This window comes from Polypterus senegalus, chromosome 2 (genome assembly GCF_016835505.1).
Source record: "Polypterus senegalus isolate Bchr_013 chromosome 2, ASM1683550v1, whole genome shotgun sequence".
In the NCBI taxonomy this organism is placed as follows: domain Eukaryota; kingdom Metazoa; phylum Chordata; class Cladistia; order Polypteriformes; family Polypteridae; genus Polypterus; species Polypterus senegalus.
In genome coordinates this window covers 61,861,176-61,881,198 of record NC_053155.1, presented here as the reverse complement: position 1 = coordinate 61,881,198, position 20,023 = coordinate 61,861,176, and the positions used below count along the sequence as shown (strand labels likewise).

Genomic DNA, 20,023 nt, shown 5'->3' with positions numbered 1-20,023 from the left:
TATAACCATAATTGTACAAGGAACCAATTAAAAAAATAAATAAATAAATTTTCAACTAATCCAGCATTTAAGTTTCATATTATTTTTTATTTTTTTTTGCAATGAAGATACAGCACAATTGTAAAACGTGTTACTGATAATTGCAGTTTTACTTACTGTAGTTGTACTTCTGACAAACTAGCCATCACCCCAACTTACCATCAAAAAACAAAGTGTGGAAAAATGTTAAACTAGTGTTTTCTTTTATTAAAAAAACAAGTGTTGCATGTTTATGTAAAGCTTTAAAATATATGATAAAATCTTAAATGACCATTGTGTAAGAGTAACAATTTAATGCAAACACAACCTAATAGTTCTGGTATACTGGCATATAAAAAGTATTCAGTGTAACAGTATTTATTAATATGTAGCAAGCTCAAAGTATTTCGATAGTAACACATTGTTACATGCTGCTACCACCCTTGGTCCTCCAGCAGCAGCGTCTCCTTTCTTTAGGATATAATTGAAGTGAAAGATGCACACATTTGCTTTTCAGCATGTTTTCCTTGTCAGTTTAATTATCCATTGTGCTCAGACATACTTATATAATTATACTCAACCTTAAATTGTGGTTGAATAAAGTGCTGCTGGTTTCAGACCCATTTTAATTTTTGTCTGACATATGAAATAAAGTGAATGCAAAATGACTTCAGAAGAATAATTGCAAGAGGGGAAGACCTCTCTAACCATGACAATCCTTTTAATTTTTATCTCGTACAGTTTAAATTGAAGCCCTGTCTTTTGATAAGCACGACTACTGTTCTGTGCCCCTAAGCCCCCAACCCCACTTTCCATAGTCTCTGTGTATGGACAAGTGTTTAAAAACAGTAATTTAGTGATAACTTATGCCACAAACCTAATGTTACTGAAACTTGATCCTGCTTGCTAGGCTGAAATGCATGCTGTTGAATTTTAAATGGTTGTATAAATGTTTACCTGCAGTGATTTAACAGTTTGCACAGTACACTTTTGAAAATAATTTCCAAATTATAGAAGTTTCTCTTCATTTTGCTATTTAAATGTCTACTGTGTCATCATCAAAGTTACTTACTCTTCTCTAAGTTTTTTTGAGCAGGGGATGGGCTTTGATGGAGTAGAACGGATAACCAAGATGAGAGCCAGTACACGCATAAGAATGCTGGTAGGCAACAGCAGAAAGCGGTGCTTGCTAACTAACCATGGAGCTTTGCCTTTTTGTTTACAAGTTTTGCCTGCTGATGACCCACACCAGACCCACAAAGCCTCAGCTTGAAATTATCTGTACACTTTGTGACCAATTTGACTCTTGTTTATATACTCAGCAAAAAAAGAAACGTCCTCTGACTTTCAACTGTTTTTACTTTCAGTAAACTTAATGTGTAAATATTTGTATGAACACTAAGAGTCAACACCATAAGACATAAACTAAAAATGGCTCAAAATCAAAAGTACCAGTCAGTATCTGGTGTGGCCACCAGCTGCTTGAAGTACTGCAGTGCATCTCCTCCTCATGGACTGGACCAAATTTGTCAGTTCTTGCTGTGAGATGTTACCCCACTCTTCCACCAAGGCACCTGCAAGTTCCTGGACATTTCTGGGGGGAATGGCCCTAGCCCTCACCCTGCGATCCAACAGGTCCCAGACGTGCTCAATGGGATTGAGATCTGGGTTCTTCCACTGCGAGGATGACCAGCTGTCCTTCCTGTCTCCCTGTAGCGCTGTCTTAGGCGTCTCACAGTGCGGAATGGCAATTTATTGCCCTAGCCACATCAGCAGTCCTCATGCCTCCCTGCAGCATGCCTAATGCACGTTCACGCAGATGAGCAGGGACCCTGGGCATCTTTCTTTGGGTGTTTTTCACAGTCGGTAGACAAGTCTCTTTAGTGTCCTGTGTTTTTAGAACTGTGACCTTAAATGCCTACTTTCTGTAAGCTGTTAAGGTCTTAACGACCATTCCGCAGGTGCATGTCAATTAATTTATTATCGTTAATTGAACATGCATGGAAAACATTGTTTAAACCCTTTACAATGAAGATCTGTAAAGTTATTTGGATTTTTAAAACATTATTGTTGAAATACACAGTCCTGAAAAAGGGACGTTTCTTTTTTTGCTGAGTATATATAATGCTTCACTTTGGAACACAGTTTTGTGTGGCAAGCTAATATACCCTGATTGTAAAGAAACAGCTGTCACTTGCAAAATGTAGAACTTATCCTTTAACCAAAAAAGTTTTATAAATAACTACTTTAGTTCTGAGGAAAGGAGCAGATGTTTAAAACTTCAGTTGTAATGCTTTTTGTTTGTCACCAGACACAACAAAAATACATCAGGAGTTTCATCAAATTTGGACCTAAGGGAATTTTTGGATTGTTTTGTTGAAATCAACCCTAGATGGCACAACGTCAGAAAAATGAAATAAATAAATGGTACTTTGTCAAGTCAGGAATAGGCATCCAACTTTGACCGTCCGATTTCTTTCACTTAAAAATATTTGGGGCAACAGATGAGCATCAGGAATTGCTTTTAAGGTGAGGCACAAAGCATGTTGCACAATGGGTGAATCTGGAGTCCTATAGCTGAAGTGAAAACCATGACAGCATTTTAAAAATGTGCCTTTAATGAAATATTGGAAAAACTTGGTTTTCAGCTAACCAAACAAGTCTTGCCTCCTATTGTTAAACTTGAGTGACAATTTGAAACTACACAACTTTGCATTAGAAACATACATTAATGTCTTAATTTATTTGCCAGGGTTTTACTAAACTTTTAAAAAATCATGATGGATGCTGTTACCAGCAGCATTTTATTCAACCACAATTTAAGGTCGAGTATAATTATGTATGTCTGAGAACAACGCTCAAAATATGGGTGTGTGAAGACTTTTTTTCCTCCTATTGATATAGACATTTTTGCTTCTTTCCTTATTGCTTTTCTCTCTAGGAATATGCTGTTCTATGAATGAAATAAAAATATTAAATGGGGGTGGGGAGGGTGGGTGTGTGTGTGTGTGTGTGTGTGTTTGTGCTCGCTTTTTCTCCATTGAAGACCCATAATCTAATATCGTCTTTTTTGTCTTTCTGTTTTTGCTGTCTTGCAGGAATGTAACACTAGACTTAACTAAACTCTGCTACAACTACAATGCAGCCACCAAAATAAATGCCCTTGGATTTTCATTAACAGTGAGCACTAAATTGGAAGCACAGGAAAGTAAGTTTCCTCACTGGGATCCTGCAGTTTCCAGCAAGATAGCAAACCAAAGGACAAAACTTGACCTACGTTAACACATCCATGTTTATGGTGTGTTTTGTTTTATAATTTTTGGATTTTTTTTTAACCCTGTTATTTTTACAATGGGTTCTTCAATGGAAGCAGCAGACATTGTGGTTGTGGCACTTTACTTTGTTGTTGTAATGTGTATTGGCTTCTTTGCCATGTGGAAGTCTAACCGGAGTACTGTGAGTGGGTATTTCCTAGCAGGACGTAACATGAGTTGGTTTGTTATTGGAGCATCTTTGTTTGTCAGTAACATTGGCAGCGAACACTTCATTGGTCTAGCAGGATCTGGAGCAGCAAGTGGCTTTGCAGTAGGGGCCTGGGAATTTAATGCACTGTTACTACTTCAGGTTTTGGGATGGATCTTTATTCCTGTTTACATTCGGTCAGGCGTCTTCACCATGCCAGAGTACCTCGCTAAACGTTTTGGAGGGAATCGAATTAAAGTCTATTTTGCTGCTCTCTCCTTATTGCTCTATATATTCACAAAGCTTTCTGTGGACCTATATTCTGGAGCTCTCTTTATACAGGAATCCTTGGGATGGAATCTTTACCTCTCGGTGATTTTGCTTATTGGAATGACTGCTTTGCTTACTGTCACAGGAGGACTAGTGGCTGTTATTTACACGGATACACTACAAGCTTTTCTCATGATAGTAGGTGCTTTGACACTAATGGTAATCAGCCTGGTGGAGGTAGGGGGATTGGAAGGAGTGAAGAAAAGGTACATGCAAGCTACTCCAAATGTGACTGCAGTTTTGGATACATATAACCTAACATATACCAACATATGTCGCATCAATCCAAAGCCAGACTCTCTTAAAATGCTCCGTGAACCTACTGATGAGGAAATACCATGGCCTGGATTTCTTCTTGGCCAGACTCCAGCATCTGTCTGGTACTGGTGTGCCGACCAGGTTATTGTCCAAAGGGTGCTGGCTGCCAAAAACCTTGCACATGCAAAAGGATCCACTTTGATGGCTGGTTTTCTAAAGATGTTACCAATGTTCATAATTGTTGTTCCTGGGATGATCTCTAGAATACTATATGCAGACGAACTTGTGTGCATCAATCCAGAACATTGTATGAAAGTGTGTGGTAGTCGTGCAGGCTGCTCCAACATTGCTTACCCCCGCCTTGTGATGAACCTTCTTCCTGTAGGTCTCCGTGGTTTAATGATGGCAGTCATGATTGCAGCCTTAATGAGTGACTTGGACTCCATATTTAACAGTGCCAGCACAATCTTCACACTGGATATCTACAAAATGTTAAGAAAAACTGCTGCTTCTAGGGAACTGATGGTTGTTGGGCGGCTCTTTGTTGTCTTCATGGTCGTGGTTAGCATTGCATGGGTTCCTGTCATTGTGGAGATGCAAGGTGGACAGATGTATCTCTATATCCAAGAAGTGGCAGACTACCTCACACCACCAGTTGCAGCCCTATTCTTGCTGGGTGTTTTCTGGAAGCGCTGCAATGAGACAGGTGCCTTTTTTGGTGGCATGGCAGGCTTCCTTTTGGGAGGCACACGGTTAATTTTTGCGTTTATTTACAGAGCTCCTGATTGTGACCAGCCAGACAATCGACCAGCTTTTATTAAAAATGTTCACTATATGTACATAGCTGCAAGCCTGTTCTGGATAACTGGTATTGTAGCAGTGATTGTCAGTCTTCTCACCCCACCTCCGACAAAAGAACAAACTTTACACACCTTTGTCTGGGGTAGACAAAAAGGAGCCGAACATCCTATTCCAAAAGAGGAGGTTTGTTCTTTGTCTGGGATCAGTGAATCACAGTGTAATGGAAATAATGAACATAAAGAATTGCCAAATGGTTTCAACAAGGAATTAGTGCTGGATGGTCAAGAGATGTCGTCGTTGGCAAGTCCAGATTCTCCAACTTCTATAACTGTTACTTCAAACCTCTCTGAGCAGACCCCTGTGGACCATTATGGAAATGGACAGGCTGTTCTATTATCACAAAATTCAATTAAGGTCACAGAGCCTAAAAATGTCAGCAAGTGCTGGTGTCTGATTGATTGGTTTTGTGGATTCAAGGAACATTCAAAGACTCCTTACAAGGATCCAGCAGAAGAGGAAATTCAGAGACTTGAAATGCTGCATGAGCCTCCCAAAATCAAACTTTTACTAAATGTATTTCTCTTAATTGTCTGCTGTTTGGGAGTCTTCATGTTTTTATATTTTTCTTTGTAACCATACTGGTTGGACTGAAAGGCAAAATAATGCCATGTTTCTAGTTGGTTTTATATTTTCCAAAATTTTTAAGTTCAAATTATGCTTATGTTTAAGAATGAAGATTTTTACATTGTATTTAAAATATTTCATTTAATTATGTGCTTCATATGTCTTTCATGTTCTGTCTATATGCTATGCCTTTGTCACTGTGCAAAGGGAGGAAAAGAGATTTAGTGAATGGAAACTATGGGAGTTGTTATAAATATGTAGACCACTGGATTTTCTTCGGAAAATATTTGCATCTTGCACTAAATTGTATTAAAGGTGGAAACACACTTAGATAAGACAAATCGCACCTAACTTGGGCACTTTTTTCTCTCCTCGTATAAATGTGACATTAGTTCTTCTGTTATATTTTGTATAGTGCTTAGCCTTTTAGTTCTTCTCAAACCCAGTTAGCTCTTGCACTTTTTGTGTGTTCCTTTGTAGAAGCCAGTTTTGTCCTTATATGAAATTGTATAGCATAAGGCAAGAAGCAATTTTATGTGATGGTTTACCACATTAGGTAGTAACTTAGAGGATCTGTTCCAGAAATCGGGCTTAATGTGAAATCTGTCAGCATTCATGGAAATCGGGCTAATTCCATTCCAGAAAATGTTGATTTGGCTAAACTCATGTTTCTGGAACAGATTAAGCCAGTATTGCGTGATCTGTGAGACCAAAGATGGAGAACTTGCTAATTCTGCTTTTTGTAATGCCTCAGGATTTGCCTGTTCCAAAAAAAGATTTGTGAAATCCAGTACAGTTACAGGGACAGCCAGTGCTCAGAAAGTAACCTGTGAATAGCAGGCTGGTGAAAATGTGGTGCCCCTTCCTGATTGAACAATTGACAGAATTCTGGCCACATAACGAATTGGAGCATGCTTAGACAGTTGCCTGCATGAGCGTTACTGTTTTACATCCAAGGATTTCATTTATTTGAGCAACCTTCTAAATCATGACTTGTTCAGTGTCACAAATTGTGAGTTTTAGCTGATGTTGATACAAATCATGGACATGTCCTGAATTTTTTTTGTATTTTCCTTCACAATATTTAAGATACCACAAATTGGCAAAGCAATCACAGAAGTGTGACTGACTTTAAAGCAACATCTGCACGCACACATGTACGGATGGTCTTCCTGAAACCGAAGTAATCGCCATCAAAAAGGAATTCCACAGAGACAGGTTGGGAAAACAGCTTTAAATATCTGCCACTCTTTTGATCAATAACAACTGATCGATACACTGGTGGAACAAACTGCCCACCTTTCTTTGGAGTCAGTTGCCTCTTAAAAAAGCATTTCTGAAGACTTGTCAAAAGTTGCATTGCACTGAACATGTCTTAGAAAAGGAATAAATAGTAAATATTATTTGTAAACCAACTACACTTTCTGTTAATGTTAACAATCTCTGTCCACTGACATGTTATGGATTGTAATGGCGTTGGTTATCTCGATCCAGCACTTGCTTTTTTTTGTCGTAGGCAGTACCTCTAGCAAACACATCTATAAGTGATGTCAGACTTGAGTGTCTCCTAGCTTTTTCAGTTTTACCTCAGGATATGGAGGGTGCCAATCTTAGTTCCATACATTCATGGTACTCCAAAGCATATTTGCTGCTAAGGTGGTGCAACAAATTGCTCGTGTTGCCACCTCTGGCGACAACTTTAGCTCGTCAGCATTTGCAGTAAATAGTTTGGTCCACATCCGACCTTTTAAAACCAAAGTATCTCTAGACAGCGGACACAGCTCCTTTTTTCGGCAAAAGTTCTTCTGTGTCATCATGTTCAACTTTATCATCTGCTACAACTTCAGTTTCGGAATGTTCTCTGTCCATTTTCACTGCTCAATACCTCCACTAACGCATGTACTCCGTTGCTTGCGTGTTTAGTGGTGTAGCAGTGAAAAGGTCCCTTAAACAGTTTCCTGCTGTGCTATGTTCCGAACAATGTTTAGGCTATTTAAACCGGTGTTACAGTATAAGAAAAATCCATATCGTAACAAAAATAATATATACCGCCCAGCACTAGGAATAAGGCAACAATATTACTTCTGCATTGTATTACAGATAACTTGACTGATGGCTTATGAATGAAGCAGAAGTCGTCTTCTTCTTTCGGCTGCTCCCATTAGGGGTCGCCACAGTGGATCGTCTTGTTTCATTTCTTTAAGTCCTCTGCATTTTGTTCTGTTACACCTATCACGTGCATGTCTTCTCTCGCCACATCCTTTTAACCTTCGCTTAGGCCTTCCTCTCTTCTGCTTCCCTGGCAGCTCTATCCTTAGCATGAAGCAGAAATATGTTTTGAAATAAAAATATTATTGTGCCCTCTTTTCCTAAAATAATGAGATGCCACATTTACTGTACAAATGTTGAGGTCTAGTATCAAGGTTCTCTGGTTCTAACAGGGTAGCATTTAAGGAGTAGACACTAAGTCTTCTGTTACAGATTCATACATGAAAGTAATTAGCACTTGGTTTCTTTTGGCAAGTGATTACCAAAATTAGAGTTCAGTGCAGGCAGGACAACATTGGCATCTCTCACAGTAACAATTTTGAACAACTCTGTGCATGCTGGGCACTTAATGTCATGGATCTTAGACTGTTTTGCTATCATTATTCCATTTTTGCCATCTAAATGCCTACTTGAGGACATAAAACATTTTAAGTAGATTAATATTGTTGGTACACTTTGCACCAACAATCTACCACACAAAGCTTACTGATTAACAGGTTTACACATTTATTCTTTCAATTGAAATTCGTTCACATCACCCTTTCCTTGGCCACTGGCAGCGGCTGTTGCTGTATTACTCCTTTGTTGGATATGCTTAAGATCTTCATGCACTGCCACCAGCTCATCTTTCTCTGCTGGCATGAAGGTTATTCCTTCTGTTTCTCTGACTTGATGTTCATGGTTGATAAGGCAGTTGAAATCATAAGTGCTAAATTTTCCTGTGAATGTGCTGTAATCTGGATCAGCCTATTTGGGATTACTTGTTCTGAGTGAAATACTTTTTTTTTTTTTTGGAACCAGCTAATCTGCTGTTGCAAGATCGCTGTATAGCAAGCCGGAATTCATTTGGAGATGCAGGGTTATTTCCTCTCTCTTTCAGGAACAGACCCCCAGAGTATTTGCATACAATTTTAGACAAAATCAATATTTCAGCACATCTTAAATGGAGTTATTAGCAGTTGAAAAGCACTGTAAAAAGAGATGGTGCCCATTGTAATATTTGTAGATGTTGAGAATTACAGTGTGTACCTAATATGATCTCCTAATGCTACTTTAGAAATGTAATATCTAGACATACTGTCCAGGATGACTTGTGTTTATCATCAGTGGGATCAACTCTTGTATCCCTGTCACCAAAACTGAAAATAATTTTAGTGTGGACTGGAAATGAATTTACATTTAGATGATGAATACTGTAATGTGGTTGTATTTGAAGTCGCTATGTGTGGTGTGTGTTTTTTTTTTATTTTGGGGGTTGGTTTATTTGTTGGTGTGTGTGGTTTTCTTTTTTTTAAATTCCTGCCAATGGCACATGCATTGCATAAAATTTTGTTGAAGAACAAATAGGTTTGGTTCTATGGGGTGTAGGTTTTATCTTAATTAGTGCCACCAGCTCAGTAAGTTAGATGTTTAATTTCAGTGACATGGTTTTATTCTAACTTAAGGATCATTTTTATTTTATTTCAACAAATGACCTTTGGATCATTGTGTGTGTTTGTGTTTATTTTTGGTAAATCTTGGAATAAGAATTGTGCCTACCTTCTAGAGCTCAAATATTTTGTTAAAAAAATAAATTATTGCTTGAGATGAGCACTTTTTTTTTTTTTCCACAATTGACAAATGTACAAGACATTTCTTACATTGAATCGTCTGCTAACAACATTTAAGTGTGTCGGTAGATTTATTTTTTTAATAAATTAAGACCAGTATGCACCAGGATTTTCATAAAAGCAGGGTCTAATACAGTGTTTCCCAACCTCGGTCCTGTGGCCCCCCTGTGACTGCAGGTTTTTGTTCCAACCACATTCCTAATCAGTGACAACACCTGATAGCACTGATCTCATTTATTTAGCTGGTATTATTTTTCTACATTCAGAAAAGCACAGCAGCATGATTTTTACATTTATATGACATTTAGAAATATTTCTACTTTTGCTATAGATTTAAACTCTTAACTCTCGAACTCAGATCTCCTTACTGCGAGGCAGCAGTGCTACCACTGTGCAACCGTGCCGCCGGTCTAATATGTATTACTGTTAAATGTATATTGATGTCTCACTTTTAAATATTACAACATACCAACCCATTACAAAGCACAAACTGCCAAATAATGTTCGTTGTAATTTTGATTAATAACATTCTATAACTAGAATACAGAATGAATACTTTTTGCAATTTCTTTTGGTTTGCGTACGCATATGTAATGCATGTGTCCTCTCTCTGAATCCGAGTGAATTAGTCCTCAATTAGGTTATCACAAATATGCCCAAACTGCATCCTTCAATATCCTGTATTATGGCTTTGTACTGAATCTGTATCAGTGAGCTGCAAAACTGTAATCTACTTTGGAAACTTCAATACCAATTTTAGTTGGTGTCTCATAAATGAGTCATTTTCTTGACCTGGCAGATAATTTGACATTTGTTGGTGGAGTGGTGGTAAATTTTCCAGCAAACTCAGGTTGATAGCAAAGCCATCGTATAAAGTTCTTAAAGGTGATAGTGGACCTTTTAACTTGCTTTTGGGGCTTCACCACAATTTTTACTGCCAACATTAGACACTCCTGAGTTGCAGTTCTGGTTGTTTCCTTTCACATAAAACTTCACTTTTTTTTTGTTGCTATACTGTTTATGCATATCTTGCCCTGTCCAAGTTCTCCTCTAATGAGACCTACCTCAAGTAATACACTCAGTAAGTTGCTAGTTAATTGCCTTCTGATAAAATGTATTTTGAATGTCTGTAATTGAGATTAAATCGGATATCAAATATTTAGAGTTAAACACAGACAAATTTGCTATCAAAGTTCATGAATGCAGTTTGTGGGTTAAAAAAAAAAACCTGTTTTGAGAATTTTTTTTTTTTAAACCTGCTAAAAATCCTTTCTAGTTAACTGAGACTCTTGTACATCTCCATCTCACATGCTGTGCTTTTTATATATGAAACATTTTTTGAGGAATAGGTGAAATAAAAAAAAAATACAAGCATAATTTATATGCGGTTTTTAAAAAGTCCAAAAGGGTGAAGCAATAACTTCTTTGAAAATTTGTTGAATTAAAGTGGAGTGATCCTTATGACAGGTTGCCAGTATATATTGGCTTGAAATCACGGAAGCAAGTTTAGTAGTGCTTAAAGTACACAACTCTAAGCAGCCAGATAGCTTCATGTGTTCACTGCACAGTAATTTAATTTAATACCAGAAGGGTATGGAATTGTAATGTACCCAAAATGACCCTCTAGGACCAAATTATTCCAGTTTTAAATAGCCTGTGAATTGTAAACATTCTTTAGGCTGAGAAGAACTGTTATTTCCAATCATAGATATTCATTTGATACGAAACACAAGATTCCTGGACAAAATGCTAGTGTTAAAACGTGCATTTTAATGCTGTCATTGTTTGTACACAAATGGGAACATTAACATTTTTAGTTTTAGGTTGTTGTCACTGATCTTGTCTACTGGCAATATGGTAATTTTAGATCAGAAACAGTATTTCTTGCTAAGCACTTTGACATTTTAATTTTGTTGGGTGTGGTATTGCATTTCCAATGTTAACTTGAGTTCCTTAAGATCTGTTGTTTGTTTTTTTTGATTTGTTCTTTAAGGCTTTGTCTAATCTATGAGCAGTACTTTGTTGTATGTAGTGTGATTTGTATGTGGTTTTTTTTTGTTTTTTTTTTGTTTTTAAGCCCTTTCTACAAATTTGGGAGTTTCGTGTGTTGTAAATATAAACTGTAAATTGTATTAAATATATTTTAAATTTACAAGAATTTTTCTTCGCTTTTTCTGTCACATTTGACACATTGTACCTTAAATCAGCAAATTTGATGATATGGTTTTAATTGATTGGTCCTTGCCCCATCTTATGGTGATCTAAATGATTTATTATAAATTGCTAATGTTCCGAATGTAAAAATATAAGAAAAACAAAAAGTGAAATAGTTTACTTGAAATTTCTAAGGCACTTAGCCCTTTGAAAAAAATTCTGGTCAACTGGCTTGAAGTGTTTCTTGGTTTTAAGTGTTGCCCATGGATTTTAATTTCTTGCAGCGTATTTGGGATGTGTGTAGATATTTGCAGAGATCCTCTTTACCATTACCCTTTTTCTATTATATCAGGATCCACCTCCCTATATACAAACTTGAACTGTGTAGATTAGTTGTGTTATTCAGATGGTTTGGACCAAAAAAAATATTTTGCAAAGCTAATAAATCTAGGTAACATTAAGGTGGTTGTTTATAGTACAATTAAATTTTTGGTTTGCCAACCTTGGAGTTGACAGTAATGCGACAGCCAAATGAAGACCATGAAAATGTCATCATACTTTGAAATGCAACATAAGAATCTACAATATGCTGTATATACAAGGGCATGCATTGGTTAGTTCCATTTTGAGAGTGCTGGTTTGTTTATATTCTTTGGCATTATTTGTGCAACTATTCTTGATTTTTGTTTCCTTAGTCCTATCAAAGAATTGGCACCTTTTTTGGAAATACTTTGAGGGTATTTTTTTTTTTTTTTTAAGTGAAGTTTAAAAAAGTCTGGGTAATATTTGTGTTTGTGACTTCAGAGTCTATCTAAAAAAACATAATTCAGGGGTGGGGGAAGAAACTGAGAAAAGCAAAAATCCAACCTCTTATCTGTGAGAGAAGTGGAAAGAAAAAAATCGCCCAATATGAATTAAAAAATCTAAATTAGGCATAATTTTGAGGTGTTGGACAAATCATCTGAGGTCCATCCATTATCCATCCATTCATTATCCAGCCCGCTATATCCTAACTACAGGGTCACAGGGGTGTCTTCTGCAGCCAATCCCAGCCAACACAGGGCGCAAGGCAGGAAACAAACTCCGGGCAGGAAGCACAAACACACAATCACATACACTAGGGACAATTTAGGATCTCCAATGCACCTAACCTGCATGACCATGGGAGGAAACCGGAGCACCCGGAGGAAACCCACGCAGACACGGGGAGAACATGCAAACTCCACGCAGGGAGGACCCGGGAAGCGAACCCAGGTCTCCTAACTGTGGGGCAGCAGCACTATCCTCTGCGCCACCCTCTTAGTTCGATTTTTTTTTTTTTCTTCAATTTTACATACCAGGTAACTGACATTTTATAATTTTTTAAAGGTGTGTTCAGATTCTACCAGTTAGAGAATGGTATGGGCCATTACAGTTTGTCCTTATCCAGTTAAAGTTGCTCTGGGAGTAAACCAAATATAGCTGTTACTGGGTTTTGTCAAATGATTATAATTTGGTGCATTTCCAAAACCTATGGTCTTAAGATCCAGAAATTCCAGGCATTAACTATATCATGCTCTTGGAAGTGACCACATTAGTTTCACATTACAGAAATTACTGATTATTATAAAGATTGTAAAGATTTAGTGTTTGTTACCCAAATACCGCGGTTGGCTGGCGTCCTGCCCGGGGTTTGTTTCCTGCCTTGAGTCCTGTGTTGGCTGGGAATGGCTCCAGCAGACCCCTGTGACCCTGTAGTTAGGATTTAGCAGGTTGGATAGTGGATGGATGGATGTCACCCAAATAGTCTTCCAGTTTAACTTTTGTGTCTCCAGTGCCCATCCAATGTTTTGGTAACTATTGTGAGTGTTTAAGATTTCCTAAACTTTCTATTTATTTCATCTTTCATACCACATTTGGAAACACTCTTAAAATAGGCTGGATTTCTCATGTGTTTTGGCCTTTGTGAAAAGATTAAGCTAAATGCCATAACCATGGGTCACTTGGATTTTTGGGAGTCTTAGGAATGTTATACTCTCATTTAAATTAACTGTTGGCAAATACTATTTTGATCTCTGGAATTTCTCTATAAATATTTTTCATTTTTCAAATGACCCTTGGAAAGGAGTTCACTATCTTTTATGAAGGTGTGTGCACTGTGCAGTCGTATGAAAGATTCATTTTTTTTTTCTTTCTGTGTCGACTCTTTTTCAAAATCTGAATCTGACTTTAGTCATTGTGCACGCCTACAAACTTGGAAGACTAATGGAAGGTTCACTAAAAATATTCATTTTGTGTCAGAGGAATTGTCCGTGCTGTTAGTGTTATCAAAGATCTTCCATATGTATGTAGTGTCCTAAGTAAATGCACATACGTTTCTGAAACTGCAAGTTACAAGTTTGCAGGAAGCTGTAAACATAGCATAAGTAGACTTCATAGGTGCCAGTCCATTACAGAATATTCTCCTACTTGCACAGGTGTATGTTTGTTTGGCTAAGTTTGATTTCAGTTTGCCCTTCTTGTACACCCACTGGAATGTGCTAGGAATTGACACATGCTGAGGTCCAATCTGTGTTGGCAATCCTGAATTGCAACTGGGGTGGAAACCGTGAATGATGTGCAGAACGATAACAATCAAGATCCACGACTATACTAATTCCACTCATAATTTTAAACAGGTCAAACTTGTCACCTAACCTCTGTTTGCTTAACTGTAAAAGCTGAACTTCAATCTTTTCTCCTCCCCAAACCTCACAGTCTTCAAGTTATTCTAGTTACTGTGCTCAGTACTTTCTCAATTACTTCTGTGTCCTGTAATATGGAGATTAAAACTCCACACAATAGTGCGGATGAGGGCTCACAAGTACGTTTATAGTCTTATGTGTACAGCAACTTCACCTGTGGGCTATTTAAGCTACCAAACTGATGGCCTTAATTGCCTCTGCTCATTGTAAAAAGAGTCTGCTATGAATCCTATATTTAAATTTCATCTGCCCTAAAAGTGCTGACGTGTATATTCATTGATACTGATATTGATTTGTTTCTTGCCTTCCAGAGTGTTTGTTGCCAAAAAGCACAGTTTTTATTTTGTCCAACCATATAACACTTCCAGCAAACTCTTGGGAGTTGATGTTTGTGGTTATATGACAGGAAAGGCTTTTTTATCTGGCAAGCCATCCAAATCTTTTGCTGTGGAAGTGATGTCTAATGGTTTTGGAAACCTTTTTTTTTCTGTATTTCTCCCACATTGACCCTTGTAAATTTTTATTTATTTATTTATTTTTTTAACCCTTGCTTACCATAGTTTTCACGGTGCATAGGGGGCAAAATAAACTTTGGTCCTGTTCCAGGCGAGTTGATGATGATTCCTGTTCTGAACTTGTTCTAACTGTAAATACAGACATTTTCTGGTGAGCAGTTATGTTGTGTAACCATTCCCTGATCAACTTAAAGAAAGATGTAAATAAGAAAATGTCTCGGTTACACTTTGTTCATAAGAATTTCTTGTGGTGGCAAAAATTATGGCACATGTGGGTTTGTTAAAAATAATTTCTTAATGAGGGATTGTTTTTTTTTTTTCTCTCGGATAAATCCAACCTTAAATTGAAGTGAGTTTATCTTAGTTTCAGCGTGAGCTTAAGGGAATTCTCTAAATATGTGACTTTTTTATTTTTTTTATAACACTTTTTTTTTTTTTTTTTTCTCTTGCCCTTCTCTGGGATGCCAATAATTGTGGAATGGTATGTACAACACAGCCTATGGAAAGAACAGAAGCTCTCTTTTTCAAACAGGTTGCATTATTTTTGTTATGCTACAGTCTCCAGGTGTATTTTATCCATTTGCTCTCCATAGGAGTTGTTTAATTTAACAGGGATTTTTGCAGTCTGCTTCATTTAGTCAGACTAGGCCTATTGATTTGCAGAAGTAGTTTTTGAAATAGGTCTAAATGGACTCGCACACAAAGAAATGTATAAATGAAGACAGCTGACAGTTTGTTTGCCCTACCTGAGCTCATGCTGGATGAAGAGAGAGAAATGAACACAACTGAGCACAAACACACACTCCTAGATCTGTAATGGTTGTTATCAATATAGAGATCTCTAAAGGCTGCAATACTTTGTGTCTTCCAAGATTTAAATGCTGTGTAAGTGAGGAAAGGCTCAAATGCATAGTTGTTGTTCTGTAATGAAGTGTCTGACAACAGTGACTTTTTCTTCAAGTATGAGGGGGAGTCAGGCTAAACTTATAAAATGGGATTTATTAAAAAAAAAAAGGGAACAAACCTTAACAAAAACTGATTTCATTTCTCAGTATAGTCTCCACCCTTTTCAATGCACTTCCGCCATCTGCCTGGATTCCAGAATGAAAGTTTTTGTGTTTTCCTCGCAACCACTCGTGAAATGCTTTCTTCACATCATCCTCTGTCTTGCATCGAAGACCACCCAGTTGTTTTATTAGAGGCCCAAAAAGGTGGAAATCATGCGGTGCCAAATCTGGTGAATAAGGAGGATGTGACCATACCTCAAACTTCAGTTTCTCCAGACAGTCCTTGGGTGTTATTAGCAGTGTGTGGGAGAGTAATGTCTTGCAGCAAAAGGACTCCATGAGACAGCAGTCCCTGTCTCTTGGATCGAATAGCAAGCTTCACACTGGTCTCCAGCATGTCACAGTAACTTGCACTAGTGGCTGTAGTACCCCTTGGCACGTAGTGTTTGACAACTCTGGTACATATAGAGCGTTATCAGTTTATTTCAGAAATTGTATCTTGTGTGCACAGTACGATTACATTCCTACTTGCCCACAAGCAGTGCTTGAAGAGAAACCAAATTACTGGCAGTATTCCGTTTAGTCAGCATCTTGTTCTGTCTCCCATTTCATTATTACTTTTACACGTCTGGGTCAGGGATTCCCCCTCGGTGGTCTGAGCATGTGTATATTAGTATAAGATATCAAAGAGAGGGTGATACCCTTGAAGCATTGGAGCAGGCTACTTTAAAGCATTGCCTGCAAAACCAGACACACTGCCACTTTCCTTGTGTGGCATCCAAATGTCACCGTATAGATAATGCTATATAGCTTTCAGCTGCTCGCAACCAGGCCCAGGATAAGCAGGTTAGTAGAACAGATGATAAATAAAAACAAAATATTGTACAGTTACTGGCAAGTTGCATTAGCTAGGGGATCAGTCACCCATTGTATAAGATGACATTCCATAACTCAAATGAATGGTTTCGTGGACCTTTTAAAACGGGCAAACCAACCAAAGTCTCGAAGAATTCCAACTTGTGCAGCCATAGTGAGCGATCATTTTTAGGATAGTGAGCTACCATAAATAGGTATTCGTAGTCGGCAAGCACCAAAGAGATCCGGTGGTAGAATATCTCTGTATTTTTCCCACTATTCAAAGTTTGTGCGTAATACACTAATCAGGGTGCCTTCCCTCAGCTGCAGTACATACTATACCTGTTACACTCTGGAATCTCGTGGTCCTCCTGCTACAAATATATGCGCCTGACAGCTTTCTTGTAAAGAGTGAGATGAAGAAAAAAAAAAACTGACAGATGCAGCTTGGAGGAAATTTCTGCAGATGTTTTGGAGCCAATCAACTGTGGCCATTAGCTCAGCTCAGCACAAAACATTAAAAAGATCTTTCCCTTTCTATTCTATTTAATTTTTTTTCTGCATGTGGAGACACTAAAGCTTCTAGAAGGTCAGTTGCTGAGAGAGTGAAGAGTTCATCTAACAAGTGGTGAACATTTGATTTTAGCTGCCTGTCTTAAATTAATCTAATTTAGTCTTTCTCAGTGAATTGAGAATACCTTTACATCAGTGATGAGATTGGCCTATGGTCTTTAAATTTTTTGGAAAGACCGTGATGATTCAGCTGGTGTAAGTTGTGGGGTAGATTATTGTCTTGTACTGAAGATTTTTTATTTTCAGATTGTATGCTGTCAAACTGGATTTTTTTTTATGTAAGGAAGCCTCTCTCTCCCTATCTTTTTTTTTTTTTTTTTAAATATATAGCAAATTAGTAAAAAGATTAAAAAAGAAAGGTGAAAGAAAAAGTAAGAAGAGAAAAAAAGATTGCTATGAGAATAACACTAATCACCCTGCCCCATAAGGGGGGTTATTTTCTTATTTCTGTTGTCTGTCAAGCCATGAACTAGAAATCTGTTTTGGTTGTCCGTGATCTGGAGTTATTTAATGATTCCTTTAACTAACTGAATTAATTGTCATGGTGGAAGAAACATCAATTGAATATGAAAGTCACCCAGTGCGTATCTGTCTATATAAGACAGCATTTTGTACAAAGCAGCATACTTTTTATTGATGCAGACTTTATTTACTATAGGAGGATTTAGGGATTTAGGACATACATGTTGCTAACTTGTGAGGCAAAAAGACTACGGCAGGACTGTAAGAAAGTTGCTTGTAGGAGTAGAAATGTTTAATATCATTGGAGTGGAACCCAAAATAGAGCTCATCTATTTGAACATGTGATGACTGTTTGACATTTCAGCTCCATTAAAAATTCTTTCTCAGTTTTCCAAGGTTAGGCGCTGGCAGGGTTGCTATTAAATGTGACAGTGGCCTCTACTACCTTGAAATACCTCCTTTTCTAAACAAGTTGTTTTTTTATTTTTATTTTTTTCACTGATGAGCATTTGGTTATTTGAATATTGATGCAGTGCACAAAAAGTGTCTCTGAATTCATTCATTTTAAGAGACCTTCTTCTTTAGTAGATAGTTTATTTTGCAATGCAGCATTTTTAGATAAAATCATTGTGATGAATGTGAGGAGTTAGTGAGCATCATGAGCTGTATCATTTTTAACAACCACAATGTCAAGCCATCTTTTTCAATAGTGATGTAATGTTCTGTATCTTTTCAGTTCATTGCCAGGTTTACAAAAGTCAGGCTCTGGTAGGCTACTGTGTGCCTGTAGTGAGCCGCACAACAGCCCAACATCTTGTGTAGTAATTGTCTTTTTGGTACATCTACAGTAGATGGAAGAGAAATGACGTCAGACTATGGTTGGGACTTATTACACTAAAGTCATTTATTGACGAGCAGAGTGTAGCTGTTCTGTGTAATCTTAGTTGTTCAATACTTATAAAGTAAACCTAGGACAAGAAGCAAAATCATATGTTTATAGTCTTGTGGCATCAGTTTCTCAGTATGATAATATTTGGAAACAACTTGATAAAATGTTGGTAGTAGACAGCAGCAAAATTCTATGCTGAAAAGGTTTTTCCCCCCAGGTGGTCTTTCTGAAAACCTGCAATGTAATGTACATTTCAGTCAACTTAAATATTCTGGGTACAACCAAAATGCAAGCAAAGCTAAATCTTAGTGGCTGACAAAATTAACTGAATTTGTTAATGTAACCTTAATTAATCTGAAAGTGTTTCAAAATGTATGTCTTAATGTTTAATTCAGTTGTATTGATTTGACTGGACATTTATTTATGTTGTGTTGCTGTAACAGTGAATGACAGAGATCACATACAGCCAGTGGCAATGGATTGTTCACTTTAACCAATAGTCGCAGGGATGTCTTGAAATGCTGAAATCTGGTCTATCAGATTGAGTAATCTGGTCTATCAGAGTGTTTTTTCCCCTTTCTTGTTCTTAACACGTGTAATGTGTTCTCTGCATACATGACATGTTTATATTTTTAACCGGGAACTTTATTTGAGAGATTCCTTGGCCACAGATGGACTCTTCCCTTCATAACCACTGGCTTTTTCTTGGTCAGACAATATTAACAAGAGTGCTGTTACTTTTTGCTATTTAAATCGCCCCCTACTTTGAGCTACATGTTCATGAGGCTTTGGTTTGGTTTAGAAATTTCACATGTGGTGAACCAGCTAAGTGTTGTAACCTACATTTAGGCAAATGTCTGTCCTGGTTCTTTCCAGACCTATAATATGATACAATCTGGCCCAGCAGGAATGCTGTGTTTCTAGTCCTGTTTTGGTTTTTGAATATTCGTAAGGCACTTTGAGCTTGGGAAAGGTGCTTTTCAAATAAAAAATATTGTTTTAAAGAATTTTCCCATTAACATGGCCGTCTTGTTGAGTTCCAAAAGACAGGTATGAAGTCAATGCAACAATTCAGATAAGAATTCTCTCAAAGATGGTATCAAATTCCCACTTGGTGTCATTCATATGAAGCTACTTTAATCCAGGTTCCGGGGTTCCAGAGCATTGGGTAAAAGGCAAGAGCCAGCTGTCCGTGGGTTGACATCCCATCATAGGGCCCAAACCCATACATGCACAGTTGCTACTACTGGAGCAAACTAGAATCATTCCCGACCTTAACCTGTACATTATTAGAGTTAAAACATGTGCTGATGTGGGGTGAATGGGCAAATATCACAGAGCTAGTACCTTGTCTGAGGTCCACACTTATCCTAGGGGGGAACTTTTATCTTCAGTAAAGGTACAAATGTGTGTTGGTGATTTGTTTAAATGCATATGCCTTCCCAGATTGAGATGAAATGCTGTCCTCTCCATA

General features: G+C 37.5%; 2 protein-coding genes across 3 annotated transcripts in view; both read left to right on the top strand.

Annotated features, from left to right (window-relative positions):
* The window catches only part of mrps6 (mitochondrial ribosomal protein S6), a 135,213-nt gene that overhangs the window by 16,352 nt on the left and 98,838 nt on the right, over window positions 1–20,023 (top strand). The window contains exon 1 of one of the 2 annotated variants that reach the window (XM_039743829.1): window positions 3,293–3,316. The exons of the other annotated variant lie outside the window; for it this stretch is intronic. Within the exon in view, the coding sequence (XP_039599763.1) occupies window positions 3,308–3,316 (9 nt within the window). The 5' untranslated portion in view covers window positions 3,293–3,307. Of the gene's footprint in view, window positions 1–3,292; window positions 3,317–20,023 lie in introns of those variants that run through there. 2 annotated transcript variants of the gene reach the window in all.
* On the top strand, window positions 3,325–6,925 carry slc5a3b (solute carrier family 5 member 3b). The gene has a single exon (XM_039743827.1). It carries the CDS (start codon window positions 3,370–3,372, stop codon window positions 5,500–5,502), a length of 2,133 nt encoding a protein of 710 aa, XP_039599761.1. The 5' UTR covers window positions 3,325–3,369; the 3' UTR covers window positions 5,503–6,925.

Coding starts and splice junctions, on each gene's coding strand:
- slc5a3b (XM_039743827.1), top strand. CDS start 3,370: ATGGGTTCTTCAATGGAAGCAGCAGACATTGTGGTTGTGGCACTTTAC.